The sequence below is a fragment of the Typopeltis vanoorti genome, chromosome 2, assembly GCF_054136105.1.
Source record: "Typopeltis vanoorti isolate ZY-2024b chromosome 2, IOZ_Tvanoo_1.0, whole genome shotgun sequence".
Classification (NCBI taxonomy): Eukaryota; Metazoa; Arthropoda; class Arachnida; order Uropygi; family Thelyphonidae; genus Typopeltis; species Typopeltis vanoorti.
In genome coordinates, this window is record NC_143550.1 from 133,657,700 (window position 1) to 133,677,583 (window position 19,884).

General features: G+C 36.1%; 1 protein-coding gene across 1 annotated transcript in view; it reads left to right on the plus strand.

Moving 5' to 3' along the window:
• Window positions 1-19,884, plus strand: part of LRP1 (LDL receptor protein 1) — a 1,646,373-nt gene that overhangs the window by 253,892 nt on the left and 1,372,597 nt on the right. Inside the window, exon 16 of the mRNA XM_090402369.1 lies at window positions 10,974-11,096. Coding sequence (XP_090258495.1) covers window positions 10,974-11,096 — 123 coding nt within the window. The remainder of the gene's footprint in view (window positions 1-10,973; window positions 11,097-19,884) is intronic.

Sequence of the window (19,884 nt, forward strand, 5' to 3'; positions counted from 1 at the left end):
CTCATCACAGATGGTCCGTGCCAGTTGTAGTCGGGTTTTTGCATGCCACCTGTGTTGACACCCTTCAGTCCTTGTCAGTCATTTTTTTGGCAGCCACCCTGAGTGTTTTCCTGCACTAGTGATGCCAGAATGTCTCTGTTTGTTGATCACATTTCCAACAGTTGATTTTGAATGCTTCAGTTGAGCAGCAACATGTATGGATGGCAATGCCATGTATGCCACCAATCTGACAGCCCACAATGATCTCGAAGTCACTGAATTCACATCATGTTGCCATACCACCTGTATTCAACTGCTATGATGAAATACTGCTTCCTACCATCTGTACGTCAGTTTTTTTGTTATTAACAAATCTGGAATGTTACATAAATAACTTCAATAACAGGGCTGTCTGGACAATTATTGGTAGGTGGTGTGTGTGTGTGTATATAATTTATTATTTTTTTTATGTATTGAAGGAGAATTTTGTGCCATGATTGTAAAACTTGTACTTGAGTTTAGCATATTTGAGTTTGGTTTGCTTCTCTGTTTTTTATTGTGCTGTGCTGTTCATATAAACAAATGTTTTATTTATACAGGAAATGTTTTAAATAATGACAGAATTTAAGAATGAATGAAATAAGAAAAAACTGGTTACAGAATTTGCTTATATTGGTATATGTATTTTGATGATATTGAATTTTAAATGCTCAAGTTACACATTTTCACAGAGCTGTTCTAAAAATTTCTTTTAACACTTATTTTAATTAAAACAGAGGAAGATTTCAGATCTATGATTACGAAATAACTTAAGGACTTCACAACGTATACTGGAATATAAATTAAAATAAACTTTAATATATACTTCCTATATTTGGGCAACATCACGTTGCCATCTTCATGGGAACATAAGATTAACACATGTGCACGCAGGCACTAAAAACAGCAAATGAGGTCAAAGTGAGGAAACTACTGTTTTTCCTAAAGTCCTGATGGTGCACCCTAGTAGGCTATATTAGGTATTCTTGGCCATTGGGCTGAAGTTCTCAAGATGTACGCCTCCCAAATTTGGGGCAGTCTCATGCATCCAAATTTGTTGAAGTTTGGCATGTTTCTTAGGGCTGAGGCTGATTCTATGAATAGTCTTTCAAATTTATATTTGCTGTGCTGTATTACTGTGGCTTTCTTCCATTGTATCTGTGGTGTGTATCCAGAGCATGGTCTGCAAGCCCAGAGTGGCTGTATTGGTGAAACCGGATGTAGTCGTTGTGTTCCGAAATTCTGCTTATCACTATCCTGTCTGTTTGGCCAAAATAGGACAGCTTACAGCTGCAAGGGACCACTTCCCCTAGACCTACCTGGTGTATACCAGGTAGGTCTAGGAGAAGGGGTTTGTCTTTAGTGGAGCAGTAAGGGATGCCAATTTTCTATATTGTCTGCAACAAGAGGTCAGGTCATGTTTATTCAGGATTTTGGTAATTTTTTAGAAGTTGGCCAAGGGTAGCGAAGCGTATTTCGCCATTTGCTCCTAGAAAAATACCGGCTGAAGAAATTATGATCCAGATTGAACGCAGTGTCTGCAACCTTCCTAACCACATTGCCAACAGTATTAGACTGAATGTAACCTCTGTCCTCACCAAAGCAAGACCACCAAAAACCAACATATCCAATAGTGAATATAAGGCTCTACAGGAAATGAAGAAAGACAAAGAAATAGTAATCACCAAAGTGGATAAGGGGAATGCCACCGTGGTGCTCAACCATACTGACTACACAGGTAAGCTTAATGCTTTATTATTGTATCGGGCTACTTTCCCCCCATTGAATACAATCCCACCAACTCACAAATTAGAAAACTCCATAGGCTCCTTAAGAAGGTCACTTCTTGGCCTGTGGAAGTTACTAACAAATTAAAATCTTTTAACTCTAGGATCCCCCCCCCCCCCTTGTTTATATGGGCTCCCAAAAATACATAAACAAAATGTGCCATTATGTCCCATAGTGGATGGCATTGATTCCCCCATGTACAAATTAGCCAAACATTTAGCCAAAGCGCCCACACACTATACTGGCAACACCATCATCATCATCATCAAATTCCTGCCATGTACCCTCAAGGGGTGTACAGGATATGACAGTACTACATGAAAAAATTACATCATCACTAACTTCCTATCTACAATTTTCCTCCAAATCAGTCTGTTACTTGTCAAGACTCCAACATTATCAGATCTTATATTTCTATCGTCTAAAGCACTTTGTACCGTATCAATCCACCTATATCTTGGTCTTCCTCTGGGTCGTTTTCCTGCCAACCTGGCAGAGAACACTTGTTTTGCTAATCTTTCCCCTCCCATTCTATTTAAGTGACCATACCATCTGAGATTAGCTCTGCTAACGCATTCCTGGATGCTGGCAATGTCAAGTTCTTTCCTAATATCCTCATTTTTAATATGATATTGCCATTGATGCCATCTGTTCACACCTCTAATCTTTCTCAGGACTCTCATATCTGCGGTCTCTAGTCTTTGGTCAAGTGTTTTACTTCTGACCAAGCTCTCAGATCCATAAGTTAAAATTGGTTTGAACACAGTCTTGTATACAGCTAATTTAGTGTTCCGACTAATTTCTTTCTTATTCCATATGAATTTATTCAATTGACTTCCCACGATACCAGCTTTGCTGATTCTGTTGTCTATTTCTAAATTTAGTTTACCATCTTCAGTAAAAATTGTGCCTAAGTAGCTGAAATGTTTTACTTGTTCCACAGGTTCTCCATTCACAACACAGTTGACATTTTCAATGATTCTGCCTATTTTCATTGTCTTTGTCTTTTTATTGCTGACCTTCATACCATATCTATTACAACAGCTATTCAATTTAGTCAGAGAATCTTGCAGACTTGTAGCGGATTTATTTAGAAGTATAACATCATCCGCATAAAGCAAAGAGCTGACATTAACATCTCCAATTTTGATATCAGGTTTAATACCACATTCCTTCATAATGTGATCCATATAGATAATGAATAACAGAGGGGATAATGTACATCCTTGTCTCACACCAGATTTAACATTAAACCATCTTCCTGTACTTCCTTCAATTCTAACTGCTGACTCACAACTCAAATAAAGACTAAGTATTGCTTGATATAATGGCCCATTGACACCATATAACTGCAGCGTATTGAATAGCTTCTCTCTTGGCACCTTGTCATATGCCTTTTCCAAATCGACAAAACTTAAATACAGATCTTTGTTATATTCCCATGCTTTCTCGACTATTTGTCGTAAAGTGAAGATCTGATCCTGACAGCCTCTATTTGGCCTGAATCCAGCTTGTTCTTCACCAAGCTTTTCTTCCACAATTCTTCTCAACCGTTTCTCAAGTATACTTGCATAGATCTTGCCAGGAACACTCAGTAGGGAAATACCTCTGTAATTCTCACATTCAGTTTTATTTCCCTTTTTATATATGGGTACTATGAGAGCTCTACTCCAATCATCGGGAATTCGTCCCTCTGTCCAGGCTTTCTGAACTATGCAGTGCAGCCACTGTAAGACTCTTATACCACCATACTTCAGCATTTCTGGTTGAATATCATCTACTCCTGCTGCCTTTCCACATTTCAAGCCTTTCATGGCTTTTTCTACTTCAAGTATGGATATGTATTCCTGACTGCATGCCTGGTCAGTGTTTTTTATCACTGTGCTGTCATCACTGCTTGTTTCATTTAGCAGTTTTTCAAAGTAATTACTCCGTACTTCAAGGATATCTTTTTCTCCTGTTTTCATTTCACCTTTATCATCTGTAATTCCTTTTACAGCACTCTTTCCTCCATTCCTAAGCTTCTTCAACAACCTCCAGAATATTTTGCCACCTTCTTGATATTTATTTTCTATATTCTTGCCAAAGTCCTCCCATGACTTTTGTTTAGCTAGTTTTACACACTGTTTAGCTTTCTTACATTTGTCTCTGTATTCTGTAAGAGTAAAAGCTGACTTATTTGCCAGGAACTTTTGATATGCTTTCTTGTTTTCCTTCACTGCCTCTTTAACTTCCTGTGTCCACCAGGGAGTTCTGATTTTTTTATCCTTGCACACAACCTCACCACATGCCTCTCTGGCAGAATCAATCAATGTTTCCTTCAGAGTTTGCCACTGAATCTCCAAGGTTTGATTCCTGTTCTCAAACTCTTTCATTTTCTTTTCAATAATATTTCTGTATTTTAGTCTACAGTTCACATCTGAGAGCTGCTCAACTTTTATTCGCTTTAAAACTTTCTTACATGTTATTCTTTTCAATATGAAATTCAATTTTATCCTGCTCAAGACTAAATAGTGATCACTTCCAATTTCAAATCCTCTGTACACTCTGGTGTCCTGCACCAGGGAGAAAACATCACTATCAACAATAACATAGTCAATGAGACTTTTCTTATTCCTAGCCTCTTCTCTCCATGTGAATTTGTGCACATTTTTATGTTGGAACATGGTGTTAGTAATAACCAGTCCATGTCCTGTGCAGAAATCCAACAGATATCTGCCATTATTATTAGCTTTGCTCTTTTCTCCAAATTTTCCCAAAATATTTTTGTATGTCTCACAATCATTTCCTACTCTACTATTTAGATCCTCAACAAGGACCAACTTTTCCTTTTTCATTGTGTCAGTTGCTTTTTCTAAAGCCTCAAAAAATTCCTCCACTTCTACCTTAGTAGAACCTTCTGTGGGACCATAGGCACATATAAGTCGCATTGTCCAGTTCCCCATTCTCATATTTGCCCACATTACTCTACTTGAGACTGACTGCCATTCAAGAAGATTAGCCTCGTATTTTGTGTTGAATACTATTGCTACTCCTTCTTTTCCTTGATTGTCATTGCCTGAATATAACATTTTGTATTTATTGCTCAGAAAGATCTCACCAGTTTTGGTCTTTTTTGTTTCAGTCACCCCTATTATGTCGATCTGGTACTTATCTAATTCCTCAGCTAGCTCCATTTCTTTGCCATTCAGGCTTCTTACATTGATAGTACCGATCTTTAACTCTGGTGATGTTGAGTTGGGGTTTGTTTTCAGATTTGTTCCAGTAGCTGACTTTTCGCTGTTCGCCCTGGTTCCCTGGCGAAAACAATGGGGGCCATGTTTAACCGGGCGACGCCCCAGCCGGCATGAAATTTTGTCATGTTGTACCATCATTTTTTATTTTGGTTTAACCAATAAGAATACAATTTGGTCGGCTAAATCCCAAATTGCCAGCCCATCCTCGTTCGTTCAGTATCAAAGTAGATACCCAACAGGGTGCACCACGAGAAGGTGAGGATTGGACATTAGGTCAGAAGCCCTGGTCGGTTCTCCGCATTCCTTTAAAGGCTATGTGGAGGTCTCCTCTCAGTTATACAGCTTTGACCCACAAAAAACTCAGCCCACTTCAAAGTCAGTGTAGAAAACCTTACACTCCAACATACTGACATAATGGTCAGTTTTGACGTCTCCTCCTTATTCACAAATGTCCCACTCAAGGAAACCTTAGAGCTCATCCAAGCCAAATTTCCTCCCAATATCTCAGCCCTATTTCAGTTCACAATGAACTCAGGCTCTTTCGTTTGGCAGGGAAAATTCTACAAACAGATAGAGGGGACAGCCATGGGTTCACCACTCTCTCCCCACCCTTGGCCAACTTCTTTATGGAGACTTTTGAAGAGAAAGCCTGAAACTCTGCCCCAGAAAAACCTACCATATGGCTTCACTATGTTGATGATGTGTTCGCTATTTGGTCACACGGCTCTGATACGCTCCTCTCCTTCTTAATGCACTTAAACAACAATCAACACCCCCAGAATCAAGTTCACCCTGGAAAAAGAGGAAAACAACTGCCTCCCTTTCCTAGACACACTAGTCACCTGCCATCCTGTTGGAACCTTGGTTTTCTCAGTTTATTGAAAACTCACCCATGCAGCAGGTACATTCAACAACAACCCTCCCCTCACACACACACAGCAACATGCAGTTATTAAGACACTATATAACAGGGCTAAACTAATCTGTTCAAATGACAATGCCCTAGCCACTGAACTAAATCACATTCTTAACACTTTCTCAGACAATGGCTACAATCCCCAAAAAATACTAAAACCAATAAACAACAAGCGCCCCCCCCCCTTTTTTTTTTTCACAAAAAATATTACTACAAATTCATCACCATTCCTTACATCTGTGGCACCTCGGAAAAAATTACCAAAATCCTGAATAAACATGACCTGACCTCTTGTTACAGACCATATAGAAAATTGGCATTCCTTATCTGCTCACTAAAGACCAACCAGTTCTCCTAGACCTACCTGGTGTATACCAGGTAGGTCTAGGGGAAATGGTCCCTTGCAGCTGTAAGCTGTCCTACTTTGGCCAAACATGTAGGACAGCGATTATCAGAATTTCGGAACACAAGGACTACATCCAGTTTCACCAATACAGCCACTCTGAACTTGCAGACCATGCTCTGGATACAAATTTGGATGCATGAGACTGCCCCAAATTTGGGAGACGTACATCTTGAGAACTTCAGCCAAATGGCTAAGAATACCTAATATAGCCTGCTAGGGTGCACCATCAAGACTTTAGGAAAAACAGTAGTTTCCTCGTTTTGACCTCATTTGCTGTTTTTAGTGCCTGCGTGCACTTGTCTTAATCTTATGTTCCCATGAAGATGGCAACGTGACGTTGCCGAAATATAGGAAGTATATATTAAAGTTTATTTTAATTTATATTCCAGTATACATTGTGAATTCCTTAAGTTATTTGCTAATGATGTGCAACTGATGTATAAGCCTTTCTATGAGAATTTTAGATCTAAATACAGCTAGGTCATGATTAATGCGAGTTTGTATAATGTAATATTTGATTTAGTACGAATTGTACAATGATCCCAAGTGGTGTTTAATGCGAACCAAAATTCTGTTAATGGTAGGCCAGCACATGTACAGTTCAGGTTACCGAATTAACTTTACAGTTTACGATGCTACTATTTCAGACTGCACATTAGTTTTACTAATTTGTTTTAATTGAGTTGCCCTTGACAAAAGGGAAAAAAGGAAGATTTCCTCAGATAAAAGCACTATGCGCGCAAAAAACGAAGTCTTGTTATTACATTAGAGCAAAAATTTGTTGTTATTGAATGACATGTACATGATCACAACAACTCTAAGTAGGACGAGATGCCGGAATGTCTAAATGTAAGGTGCAGAATATTTTAAAACACACAGAGGTTTGATGAAATAGAGCATCTTTTAGCTATTAGGAATTGCAGTCAAAAATGCATTTACCTTAGTAGAGCAACCAATCAGATAAAAATTTTAAATTTGTTTAATAAAGTGAAAGAAAAAGATAATGAAGTAGAAGTAACATTTAATCCAAGTGTTGTTTGGGTTGATCAAATTTAAAAATCAAGTTCAGCTGCATAATGCTAAAATTATTGGTGAAGAGGCCAGTGCAAATGATGACGCAGCATCTAAATATCACGATGTTTAAAAAAATTAATCGAAGATGGTGGATACACTGATAACAAATATTTAACGTGGATGAAACCAGTTTATTCTGGAAAGGATGCCTTCCAGAACTTACATTTCTAAGAAAAAAAAAAAAGTTCAGCCTACAGCGCTAAAATATTTCGAAAGACAATAAAGATGTTTTTGTCAGTGTAAGCTCACCTTCAGGAATGACATTTAGTTTTTTTTTGTTTTTATTTTGCTCTATAACTGCTCTGTGACTTTGTAAACCTTGATTACCTTGATGGACTCCCATGTTTCACTCAGGATTTCGCCATGAGTGCAGGTCACAAAGATGCCTCCACCGATCTTGATCTTCTCTCTTCCATGTTATACTTTGTAAACAATAAATTTAAATTATAAGTATCTTCTTTTTATTATTTACTGTAATATTTCATTAATATTACAAATAAATATATAAAACTTATGTTTAAAATTTTTCACTTATTTCCATCGAGCTGGAGTCAGTTATTATATTTTCATATAATTATAAATTTGAATAATGCAAATTCAAATAATGTGACCACTTTATGGGATCAGTATTCCTGCTAATCAAGACCTGCCTGTATATACGTTTAGATAGTGAGTGATTGACTTTCATTTCCATATCAGTTTGTGGTTTGCAATATTTAGAATTACTTTGCTGTTCATCTTTTCTGTGCCTACAGCTGTTGTTAGGATTATTATTTTTTTTTTTTTCTTGAAAAAGTGGTAATAAGGTGAACTATACTTCAAATAACTAATATCTTTGAGGAAGTATGTGCATGTTAGCTTTTGATTAACTGAAACAACAAGCTATTTCTAAAATAACAGTGGAACTAAAAGGTTGGAGTTTATGAGAAGATCAGGAGACAGCTTGCAGGTGTAGCATGGAGTGGGGAGTTGGCTGGAAAGGAGATCACTGGTGCTTGGCAATATCTAAATGTATTCCAAGGGTTAGAAGGTTAAATAATGTAGGTGTGAAATGGAAGAATGAAGAGATTAAGTATGCAATGCAGAGGAAAAAGTCATTACAGATGACAACATAAGATGAGTGGTAATAATCAATTTAATGAGGAGTACAAAGAACAGGCAAGGAGAGTCACCAATATCATGGGTGACTTGATTAGTAAGGGTGGCAAAAGGGCAGCATGAGCAGCATTTAACTAATGAAGCCAAAAAGAATTCTAAGGAGTTTTTTCGATACTTTATCAGTAAAAAAAAAGAATGGCATTGATTGGAGAAAATGGTATAAGAACAACAGCTGAAGAGGATATATTTGAGGTATTTAATGAACACTTCCTAAAGGTCTTTCACTTGTGAAGATCACATGGAGAGTTTAAGAGCTGCAGGAGAGTTTGTAAGTATGCAAGAGGTATATGGGAAAATTGAGCAAACTTAATGTTAATATGGCTCTGGGACTTGATGATATATCACTGTATTTTGAAGGAATGTGCCAGGGAGTTGGCATCTGCCTTGACTTATTTGTTTAATGTGAGTCTTACACTGGGTCAAGTTCCAAAGCAGTGGAAGGAATTCAGGATTGTGCTGCTTCAAAGGTGAGGTGACAGAACTGAATCAAATTATAGGTTTATGTGCCATTTATTGTGATTAAAGTGTTGGAGACGCTGGTAACATAACCAGGATCCAGAATTGGGTTGACAGTAGTGGTATTATCTTTGATGGATAGCATGAATTTGCTAAAGTGAGGTTATGTTTTAGTAATCTACTTATTGTACTTATTACAATGAGGTGATGGCTTCCCTGAACAGAGGAGAGGGATACACAGTAGTATACTTAGATTTCACAAAGGTTTTTGATTGATTATCACATGATAATTTGATAGTCAAACTAGAGTGGATGGACATTAGATTAGTGCATTGGATCGGAGACTGGCTATCTGATAGGTATCAGCAAGTTGTGTATTGGGGAGCAATAGCCTGGAAGAGGAAAGTCATAGTGGTGTGCCTCGTGGGTCTGTTTTAGGGCCATTGCTGTTTAACCTCTGTGTTAATGATATTGGAAAAGTTTTGGATGGGGATATTCAGTTGTTTGCAGAATAATGCAAAGTTGGGATGGACTATGAGATAGAGAGCAGACAAGAAGACTTGAATAGATTGAGTGAATGAGCATGAGAGTAGGGATGCCATGTCAATGTTGCGAAATGTAAGTTTTTAAAAATTGGGCAAGAATTTATGCTTCATGGGGATATATTGTTGGAGGTTGTGGAAATAAGAGATCTTCGGGTGATGGTAGATAATGATCTAAAATTTAGGGAATGCATTGTCAAAATTGTAAGGACAACACACAACAAATTCTGAGAATGATGCAGAGGACGCTGACTTGTAGAAGTAAGTAGATTCTTGTTTTATTGTATAAGGCTTTCATTAGGCCACATATGGACTACACAGATTTGTGTAGTCCATATGTGGACTGTGCACAGATTTGGTCACCTGGTTTTCCAAAGGATGAAAGATGTCGGAAAGGAACCAGAGGCAATTGACTAAGGTAGTTTCTGATCTCTGGAATGTTGAATATGAGGAAAGGTTGAGAAAAATGCAATTTACACAGTCTAGTGAATAGGAGGAAGAAGGGTGATATGATAGAGACACATAAGTTGGTAATAAGGTTGTTATAGGATCAGCGTTGAAGTGGTTTTTTCATAAAATGGTAGGAGATTTAGGGAGAACAAGAGATCATCCCTGGAAGCTGCATAAGGAAGGTGTGAACAGAGAGAGAGAGAGAAGTAGGTTTTTTGCATGCAGAGTGTGAATGATTGGAATGCCTTGCTCGACAGGTTGGTGTATGAAGTGAATTTGAATCTGTTTAAGGCAAGGTATGGTGAGCTGTGTGTGTGCATGACAAAGGGACCCCCTACTGATTTCTATTAAGCTTTAATTGCAATACATGTTTTGTTGAAAGGACATTCCATACCCCCACCCTTATTTGTAGGTTCACTATCCACAGTTTAAGTTATCTGTGATCAATCCCAGCCTGAAAATATTAAATTGAAAATTCCAGAAATAAGAATTCATAGTTTTAAATTGTGCACAGTTGTGAGTAGTTCTCAGTTATCAGATCGACTGTCATAGTATCACAATACTTGTGTTCAAGTAACCCTTATTTTACTTAATAATGGGGCCCAAAATGCATGAGTGGTGATGCTGGCAATTTGGATATGCTGCAGAGAAGCCATTCACGTTCAGATAACTTTTATTACAGTATGTTCTTATGATTGTTCTATTTTATTATTAGTTATAGTTGTCAATCTCTTACTGGACCTAATTTATAAATTAGGTACAGTAAGAGATTGAACTTTTAAACTTTATCATAGGTATGTATGTATAGGAAAAATCTTAGAATATATAGGGTTCAGTACAATCTGTGGGGGGGGGGGACATATCCCCTGAGGATAGGGGAGGGTCTATTGAATTTTATTTTACTACAGTCATTTTGTATATACTTTTAGGAACGAATGGCTGCACAGAAAATAATGGTGGTTGTAAAGAACTTTGTTTAGCTGTTCCAAATAATGTAGTGTGTTCTTGTAAAGATGGTTATGTTATTGATAATGATGGCATGAGTTGTGAAGGTAAGTGTAATTTATTCTTTTAGTTTGACACACTTAGCATCATTATAAAAATTTTGAAACAAAACGAATTTATTCAACATATTTTTTGTAACAGTGATTTAATCACAAGAAGATGTTTGATCTGGAGTACATTAGCACCATGGTTGTGTGTGTGGATGGTAAGGGCAAGAAACAAAATTTATTAACAAGAGACTTTGAATAACTTTGATTTGCTTTTCAGGAAATATTCATGAAAATAAATAAATAAAACGCCTTCTATAATCTTTATCAGATACATTTATTTCAGAAACTCACATCTGCAGTCACTATAAGAATTGAATAATGAATTAATTCCAATGTTTTGACAATATTTCACTGCTTGTCATTCATCAAAGGATTTATGATAAAAAAAGAGAACAATCTTCAAAATTAAATGGAAAACTTAAGCTTGATGTTTCACATATCTTTAAATAAGATTGTACATTCTACTTTCCAGCTGATGTGCTATTGTTAGATGTACTGGTATCTATCATATATTGTGCTGTTGGTACTTGTGAGCTATGTTCTAGCTACAAATCATTTGGCCTAAAGTAGACAGACAGCCTTTGACAGCATCAAAACTTCCTCAATAATAGAGACTCTAGAAAATCAATCCATACCAAGTGAGTATGTGAAACTGTTAAAAGAAATATACAAAAATGGAACAGTAACTATAAGACAACAAATATAAAGCAACAAGATCCCTGTAAAAAAGGGGATAAGACAGGAGGACTCTATATCCCCAAAAATTTTTACAGCAGCATTTCAGGAAATGATTCAAAAAAATTAACTGGAGTTCCAAAAGTATAACAATAAGATGTTACAAGTTTATTTTTCACTTGATTAGACTATAATAAATTTAGTTTAATCCTTTATCCAAGTGTGTGCAAACCTGAAAGTATCTTCAGGACTGGGGTAAAGTGGTACAACACCGGGCAACTCCTTGCAAAAGTGGAGCAAGCTACCAACACTCCTATCTCAGTATCTCTCATAATGCAAAACACATCTCCTTGCAGATATGTATAATGTTATGCATTAAGGGAAGGGCCACTACCCAGACTAGTTTCGACCTTTATTGAGGTCTCTTCAGTGGGAGCCAGGCCCAAGTGAAGATACCCAGGCAGAAGCATTAGCAAGGTCATCTCTTCCTATAGGAGCTGCCAAACGGTGTGCCACCTTTTTATTAAATTACTCTGGATTTAGAGAAAGATGTTAAAAGTTTATTTTTCACTTGGTTAGACTATAATAAATTTAGTTTAATCCTTTATCTAAGTGTGTGCAAACAAAGTTTGCACCTGAAAGTATCTTCAGGACTGGGGTAAAGAGGTACAACACTTTACCTAACCAAGAAATTACTTCTATTGAGTGTTCTTACTAGTGAAAGGATTTAATTTTTTGGTAACTGTTAGAATATTCCTGAAGCCGGATTAGCTAAAATTGATCTAGAAGTTCATAGCTTACTCAATGCCAAGTATAATGAGGTTTGCTCTCAAACTATGGAAGTCCTCTGTTTTTCTTGTAATCCTTTACCATGTTGAGTATTATGACAGTGGTAAAAAAGCCTCTCCATGATCTTAAATGCAATACCAATAGTCATAGTGAGCTCAGAAATGCATTAATCATGCTCAGCTTAATAAAATTATAACCAAAAGATGAATGAAGTAATAATAAATGACCAGAAACTGTCAGGCATATTGACATAAACTTTGCATGGAAAGGGTTATGTGTTCACAGTGTATGTTATTTATTTTCACAGTATTGATGACATCACAGAATGATAAAAAATGATATTTATTAACTTATTTGCTGATTTTTTGCTGGTATTATATCCAGCATCTTCATAGCACAAAAACAGTTTGTCACAGTTCGCAAAACAACAACAATTTGGTATAACGGTGGGACTAATTTAAAAAAAAAAAAATTGTAATGGACAACACAAGGAACTAAAGTCCTAATTAGGTGCCATCTATGTTGGAAAAAGATAGAAAACAAATATTAATTAGATCTTAAAATGCCTGTCTTGGTAAATTTATACAGCCATACTTGTTGAGGTTTGGAGTATGTTTTAAAGCTTCTATCGATTCCAAAAACAATCTCTCTGACTTATAATGACTTCATTCTTCCATTTGATCCGTCTAGCAGACCATGCCTTGGATATTATATTCAGTATTATTTGTTATTAAATATTATTTAGTATTTTTCTGAAGTGTTCTTGTTGAAAAGCAAGAACATTTCATAGAGAAGTCTTTCTAGTATAGTTGGAGATGATTTATTTTGAGGATCAGTTTTGGAGAAGGGTGATGACAGGAAATCATCATCTTTAGGTGCTGTGAGCATTTCATGTCCCTGTTGTGGTCCATTTGAGCGTTTATGTATCTTTCTGTGTCAATTTTGAAGCAGAGAATAATGGTTGATTGTTTCACATCATGTTCTCATTGCAATCCATAAACAATTTAAATTTTGATATTCATAGAAACCCATAAATATTGAAAGATTTACTGGGTCTTATCTTATTACCACCAAGGCTCTTTTTAAAAAGCATCTAAACTTGCATTTTTGGATGCTTTTTTAGGGGGGGGGGGGAATAATAAACTAAGATGGCAACTCTTCTTTAGCATGAAAAACTGTATTGTAGAGGAATCAGAGCGCATGAAAGTAATCAAAGAATGATGAAATTAAGAAACTTGGAATCATCATGTATGGGAAAATTTGAATAAAGCAATATCTACTGCATCCCATAATTAAGAGGAAAAAAAAATCACACAAGAGTCAAATGGATGAATAATGCTTTAAAATAAAAGCTGCTTAAAGAAGTGTAACAGATTTGATATCATAAAAACTAGGGATGCTAAGAAGCAGATCAGGCAAGAATGACAGCGGTGATGCAAAATGTCAAATTGAATTATAAAAAAAGTTGGCTGAACAGGCCAAAGGAAATTCAAGAGAATTTTTATCACTATACAGCAAGTAAAAGGATGAATGACCATAGAAAAATATCCTTAGTGAATGCAGCTTTAATTAAAGTGACAGATATACTGATTCACTAGATCAGTGGTTCCCAACCTTTTTTCCACTTGTGCACCCCTTTTAAACCCATTTCTATAAATTGCACCCCTTGTTTTTAAAATAGCTGTTTTTAAATACTGACATTTATTGTTCAATAACTAACATTTTGCATTTTGTTTACTTTACTTGTTTTTCCGCCATTACTGATTATTTTTCGTGTACCCCTGAACAGCTCAGCACATACCTCCGGGGGTATGTGTACCACTGGTTGGGAACTAATGCACTAGATTATGGCTAATTTGTTCAGTAAGATATAGATTCTGGGAAGAGATATTAGTTTGCTATATATGGTGGGGAAAGTGGATGAAATAATACAAATGAGTAATAGAGCTACAATTATTAAAAATATTACAAGAACTTAATTTGAATAGTAGTTGGATTGGATCTGTTGATATTAGCACAGAAAGGTGCAACAGAATTAGCAGATTTGAAGAGAATTCAGATAATAATTAGGGTAGGAATTAAATGATGATGAAAGTTTATTAAGTAAGTGATCCTTTAGAAGAAGATATGTAAGAAGGAATATTGTGAGAATAAGGATGATAAGAGTTATGAGTTAGCGCATAACTCATATTATCCTAGGCTCACTTATTATTATTATTGTACGGTCACCTACATGGAGTCTGAAGACTCATCACAGGAAACCAAAACTATCCACACAATCTATCATACCTCTCTTTGAACTCATTAATAGATAAAGCACTCACAACTGTTTTAATACAAATTTATTTTATGTTGTGTTTATACAAAGACACACATACAGCATACTTAGTTTTCATGTATGTGGCATAGTGAAACACGAGGTACATAGACCTGGGAAAAGAACCTGTAAAAGTTTAGAGGGAAATATATACAATAGAACTCTAATAATTAACACCATTATTGTTTAGATTAGATTTGTTAATCAAAATTTCACAAGCTCACTTAAATTAGATTCATACAAGGTTTAGGTATGATGTAAGGAGCAGATGCCTTTTCAATTAATTTGGTATAAGGTGTTAAGAGCATGATCTGCAGGCTTGCTTTAACAAAATTGTTAAATTTAATGTGTTGTTTTATGGATTAGGATTGTGCATTTGGTTTTATGAATATAAGGTAAGTTATAGGTGCAATGGATTCAGTATACCCCAGGGTATGCCAAGAGGAAGAATCCTTGGAAGAGTTGAGTATGTTTTTTAATTTCATAGGTGGTTTAAAAGTACCATTAAGGTTGTAATGGTGTAGAGTACTATTCATTTTATCTGATAATCCTTTAATGTATGGGATAGCTAATCTATATTTATTTCTATTTTTAGGTGTAGGTTTATTGAATGTTATTTTTGCTATAGCTATTGTTTATGAACATATTGCTAATCATTTGTAATTCTTGCTTAAGAATTTGCTCATTAGAGCAAATTGTTATAACTATGTTTTTGAGGTGTTAATGACTCAAGGTTTTGTGAAGGGTGGTGGTAAGAGTTGGTACTTATATATATTGGCTGGTATGTGTAGGCTTGCAGTAGACAGTGAAAGATAGACTGGCTTATAATAAATTTAGTTTAATCCTTTATCCAAGTGTGAGCAAACAAAGTTTGCACCTGAAAGTATCTTCAGGACTGGGGTAAGGTGGTACAACACCAGGACAACTCATTGCAAAGGTGGAGCAAGCTACCAACACTCCTGTCTCAGTATCTCGTATAATGCAAAACACATCTCCTTGCGGATATGTCTAATGTTATGCATTAAGGGAAGACATATCCACAAGGAGATGTGTTTTGCATAATAGGAGATACTGAGACAGGAGTGTTGGTATCTTGCTCCACCTTTGCAACGAGTTGCCCTAGTGTTGTACCACCTTACCCCAGTCCTGAAGATACTTTCAGGCACAAACTTTGTTTGCTCACACTTGGATAAAGGATTAAACTAAATTTATTATACTCTAACCAAGTGAAAAATAAACTTTCAACTTCAAGACTGGCTTAGGGATGACATATGACCAGTTTATCCAGGAAAGGAAGTGAGTTTTGATTTTCAATTTCAGTGGTAAATTGTATGTGTTCATGTTACTTGTTCAGGTGGCTGAGGAAGGTGTTTCAAGTTTGGTGGCCATGTGGCCAGATAATGAAAACATTGTCAATGTATCTAAGCCAAACTGTTGGTTTTAAAGTAAAGGAATCTAAAGTATATTGCTTCAAAGCTTCCATAATAAAAGTTAGCAATTGTAGGAGGGGTGAGATAGTGGTGAGCCTATGGTCGTACCTTCTTTTTGTAGGTAAAAATTATTTGTTAGGCAAAATAATTTAGTTTGGTCAGTAGTGTTAAACAGTTGACCAAATTAGTGACTTTAGCATACTATGTGGATTGTAACATAGCTTGTTTCTTTGTATCTATATGTGCACAATCCAGATGATGACCGTGATATGAAGATTGAAATATCAGGTGATTATTTTGGTTTATATTAAACTGAAGTTTTACTATCATTTTTCCTTTTCAAAGAGGAAGAATGATTACAGAAGAAAGAAGAATGAATACTGTTTGCTATATAGTAGGATATTCATAGATTTCCTTTCGCCTGATTGGCCAGTTTCATCTTATGTTACATTTTTTTTTTTTGCCTTAACTTTACTAGCATGTATTTATGCTTCTAATTAATCTGGTCATTTTTATCAGCTGGATTATGTTTCCTTCATAATAGCTTCTTTTCATCACTGCTTTCCTAATTTTCCAGTTCATGCTGTTTCATTTTAGTCTAATTTATTCATCTGACTCTTACTATATCCATTGCTTGTGTCACACATGCTTTAACCAATTCTCATGCTCTATCAAATTGTTTTCTCACAAATCACCATCTTTGCAGGATATTGATATCATGATTATAGTAGATTATGATGCTTTCTGTAATTGTCCGTTTATTTTTATTTTCCTAACTTGCACTGAAAACAGTGCTGCATACTATGGTCCTACATAAAAGATTCCTAAGCCCCAACACTACCTGTTCTGTGCTATTCAATTTCAGCCTGGGATTTGAGATTATTAAAATAAAATAGGTTAATGGAAATTTCTCTCTTTTTCTGAGTGAGAGAAAGAGTGTGTGTGTGCCTTCTTTCCCAGATATTACCGTATTTTCCGGCATATAAGACGCACTTTTTTTCTTTGAAAATAGGTCTGAAAAACAGGGTGCATCTTATACGCCGATACTAAGTTTTTTATTACTTTCATTTCTGGAAATTTTCTCTGTTCCGACTCGGAACTCGCGTAACTCGGAACTTCCGAGTTACACGATTTCTTTCTTGCTTCCTTGCGGTGTGCGTGTGCGTGCAAGAGAGAGAGAGAGAGAGAGCATTCCAGTTACGTAAAGTTCAGTGGATGCATATGCGCTGTCATCGACGATCACAGCTTTTAAATCACAGATATGCCGTGAAATTTTCTCTAAATTTCTTGGCAAATTATGGCTGAAAAACATCAGCATTGCTGCAATATTGCATACAAGCTACATTGCATATGCTAAAGAACATGGAAACAGGGCTGCAGAGAGGCATTTTGGGTTGCCCCAACTGAGAAAATGATAAGAACTTGGCAGAATCTGGAAGAGGATCTAAAAAAAAAGCAACTCACAGTAAACATAACCTACGAAGTGGAACTGCAAAATGGCCAGAACTTGAGGCAGAACTGAATACTTGAATTTTAGACCACAGAAAAGTGGGACTTTCAGTGTCTACAAAAATGATTATTCATCAAGTGAGAGCGATAGCTACTAACAGACGGATCGGCAACTTTACTGGATCAACATCATGGTGTTCATGATTCATGAAGAGAAACCAGCTATGTATGTGGACTAAAACAAAAATATCACAAAAGATGCCAGCTGAATATGAAGAAAAAATTATTGAATTTCATTATATAAATTCATTATAATATTGAGTGATAAAGTTTTTTTCCTAAAAAATACGTACAAAAAAGGGGTTGCGTCTTATAGGCCAGTGGTCTTATATGCCGGCAAATACGGTATATTTTTAAAAACACTGGTCTGTACTAGGGTCTGCTAATAAAAGCTGTAATAAAGTACTGCAAGTTAAATGAAGTATCACTATATTATATTAGTGATCATGTCATATTTATTTTCCACAAATAAGCAAGTTGCTTGCTTAGGCACCAATTTAACAGACCTGAGAAAACATGCATCTGCACGCACGCACACATTATTAAAGTATTAGAAGGTGTCTGAAGCTATATTTGACTGCATATTCATAGTTAGTATGTAGCATAGGAGTTATTTGGACGAATAACACTTAAACAGGAGCCAGCATAACAAGAGAATGTTGTGGATCTTATATTGTGAGAAGAATGATGAAGTTCAGGAGCAGTATAAAGAAGACACTAGGAGTGTGACAGCTATGGTGAAGTATCTGAATTATGAAAAGAAGCTGTCCAAACAACTAAAATTGAAATTGAGGAGAATTTTATCCCTATGTAGCATATAAAAGAAACAATAATAGCTGATGAATAACTTTAGTGACTTCATATGGTAGGAAAGTGTCAGATGTAATGTAGTAGACAGCAGAGTTCATATTAAGTGCTCAATTTAATAAAACATTCTTTCCAGGCAGACCCATTAGCACTTTACACGCTGAGGGGTACTGTATGAAAGAATACAGATAGATGAGTTAAAGGCATTAAAACTATTTATTAAAGCTGTTGCAAGAACTGGATTCAAATACCACAGTGGGGTCTAGATGGGATATTGGCATGTTCATGGGAAGAGTCTACAAGAATTAGCAATGTTTCTGACCTGGTTATTCAACATTGAATCTCAGCACATACGAGGGTGGTCTGAAAAGTTGTCGGCCTCTACCATAGATGGCAACACTATGGCAAAAAAATTTTTTTTTTCTAAGTTGGTACATCTGTCATAAGCATCCATGTGAAATTTCAAGTCATTATATCAAGTAGTTTATTTTATATATAGCTGTCTGAAGCAAAAGTGTTGTCTGTATCCTTGAAATGGATAAAATTGAGTATCGTGCAGTTATAAAATTCTTTGTAAAAGAAGGTTTAATGGCAAAAGAAATTCATTCAAAGTTCATGAAAGTTTATGAGCACTCTTCTTTGTTTTCGAAAATTAAGAAATGGGCTGCCGAGTTTAAACGTGGTCATACCAGCCTTGAAGATCCACGTGAAGGACGTCCAAAAAGTGTAAGAACACCAGAAATCATTGATCAAGTGCACGATATGGTATTGGATGACTGGCAAGTCAAAGTGCATGAAATTGCTGAGACTATAGACATTTCAAAGGAACGTGCAGGATATATTTTGCACGAAGAATTGCAAATGAAAAAGCTTTGCACAAGATGGGTGCTATGCTTGCTTGCAACAGATCAAAAATGCACTTGCATGAAAATCTCTGAACAGTGCTTGGAGCATTTTAACATGAATAAAACCGATTTTGTGCATCGATTTATTACTATGAATGAGATTTGGATTCACCATTACACACGAGAATCCAAACAGCAGTCAAAACAGTAGACAGAAGCCGGTTGTTCAGCGACAAAGAAGACAAAGTCGGTTCCATTAGAAGGAAAGGTCATAGCATCGGTGTTTTGGGATGCTAAAGGCATTTTGTTTATCCACACGGTTAGCCAAGTGGTTATAACTCAGACATAGCCAAGTTAGCCAGTCTTGGGCCTGAACTGCATGGTTTTTCTCCCCAGTTTATCTGGAGTTTTTC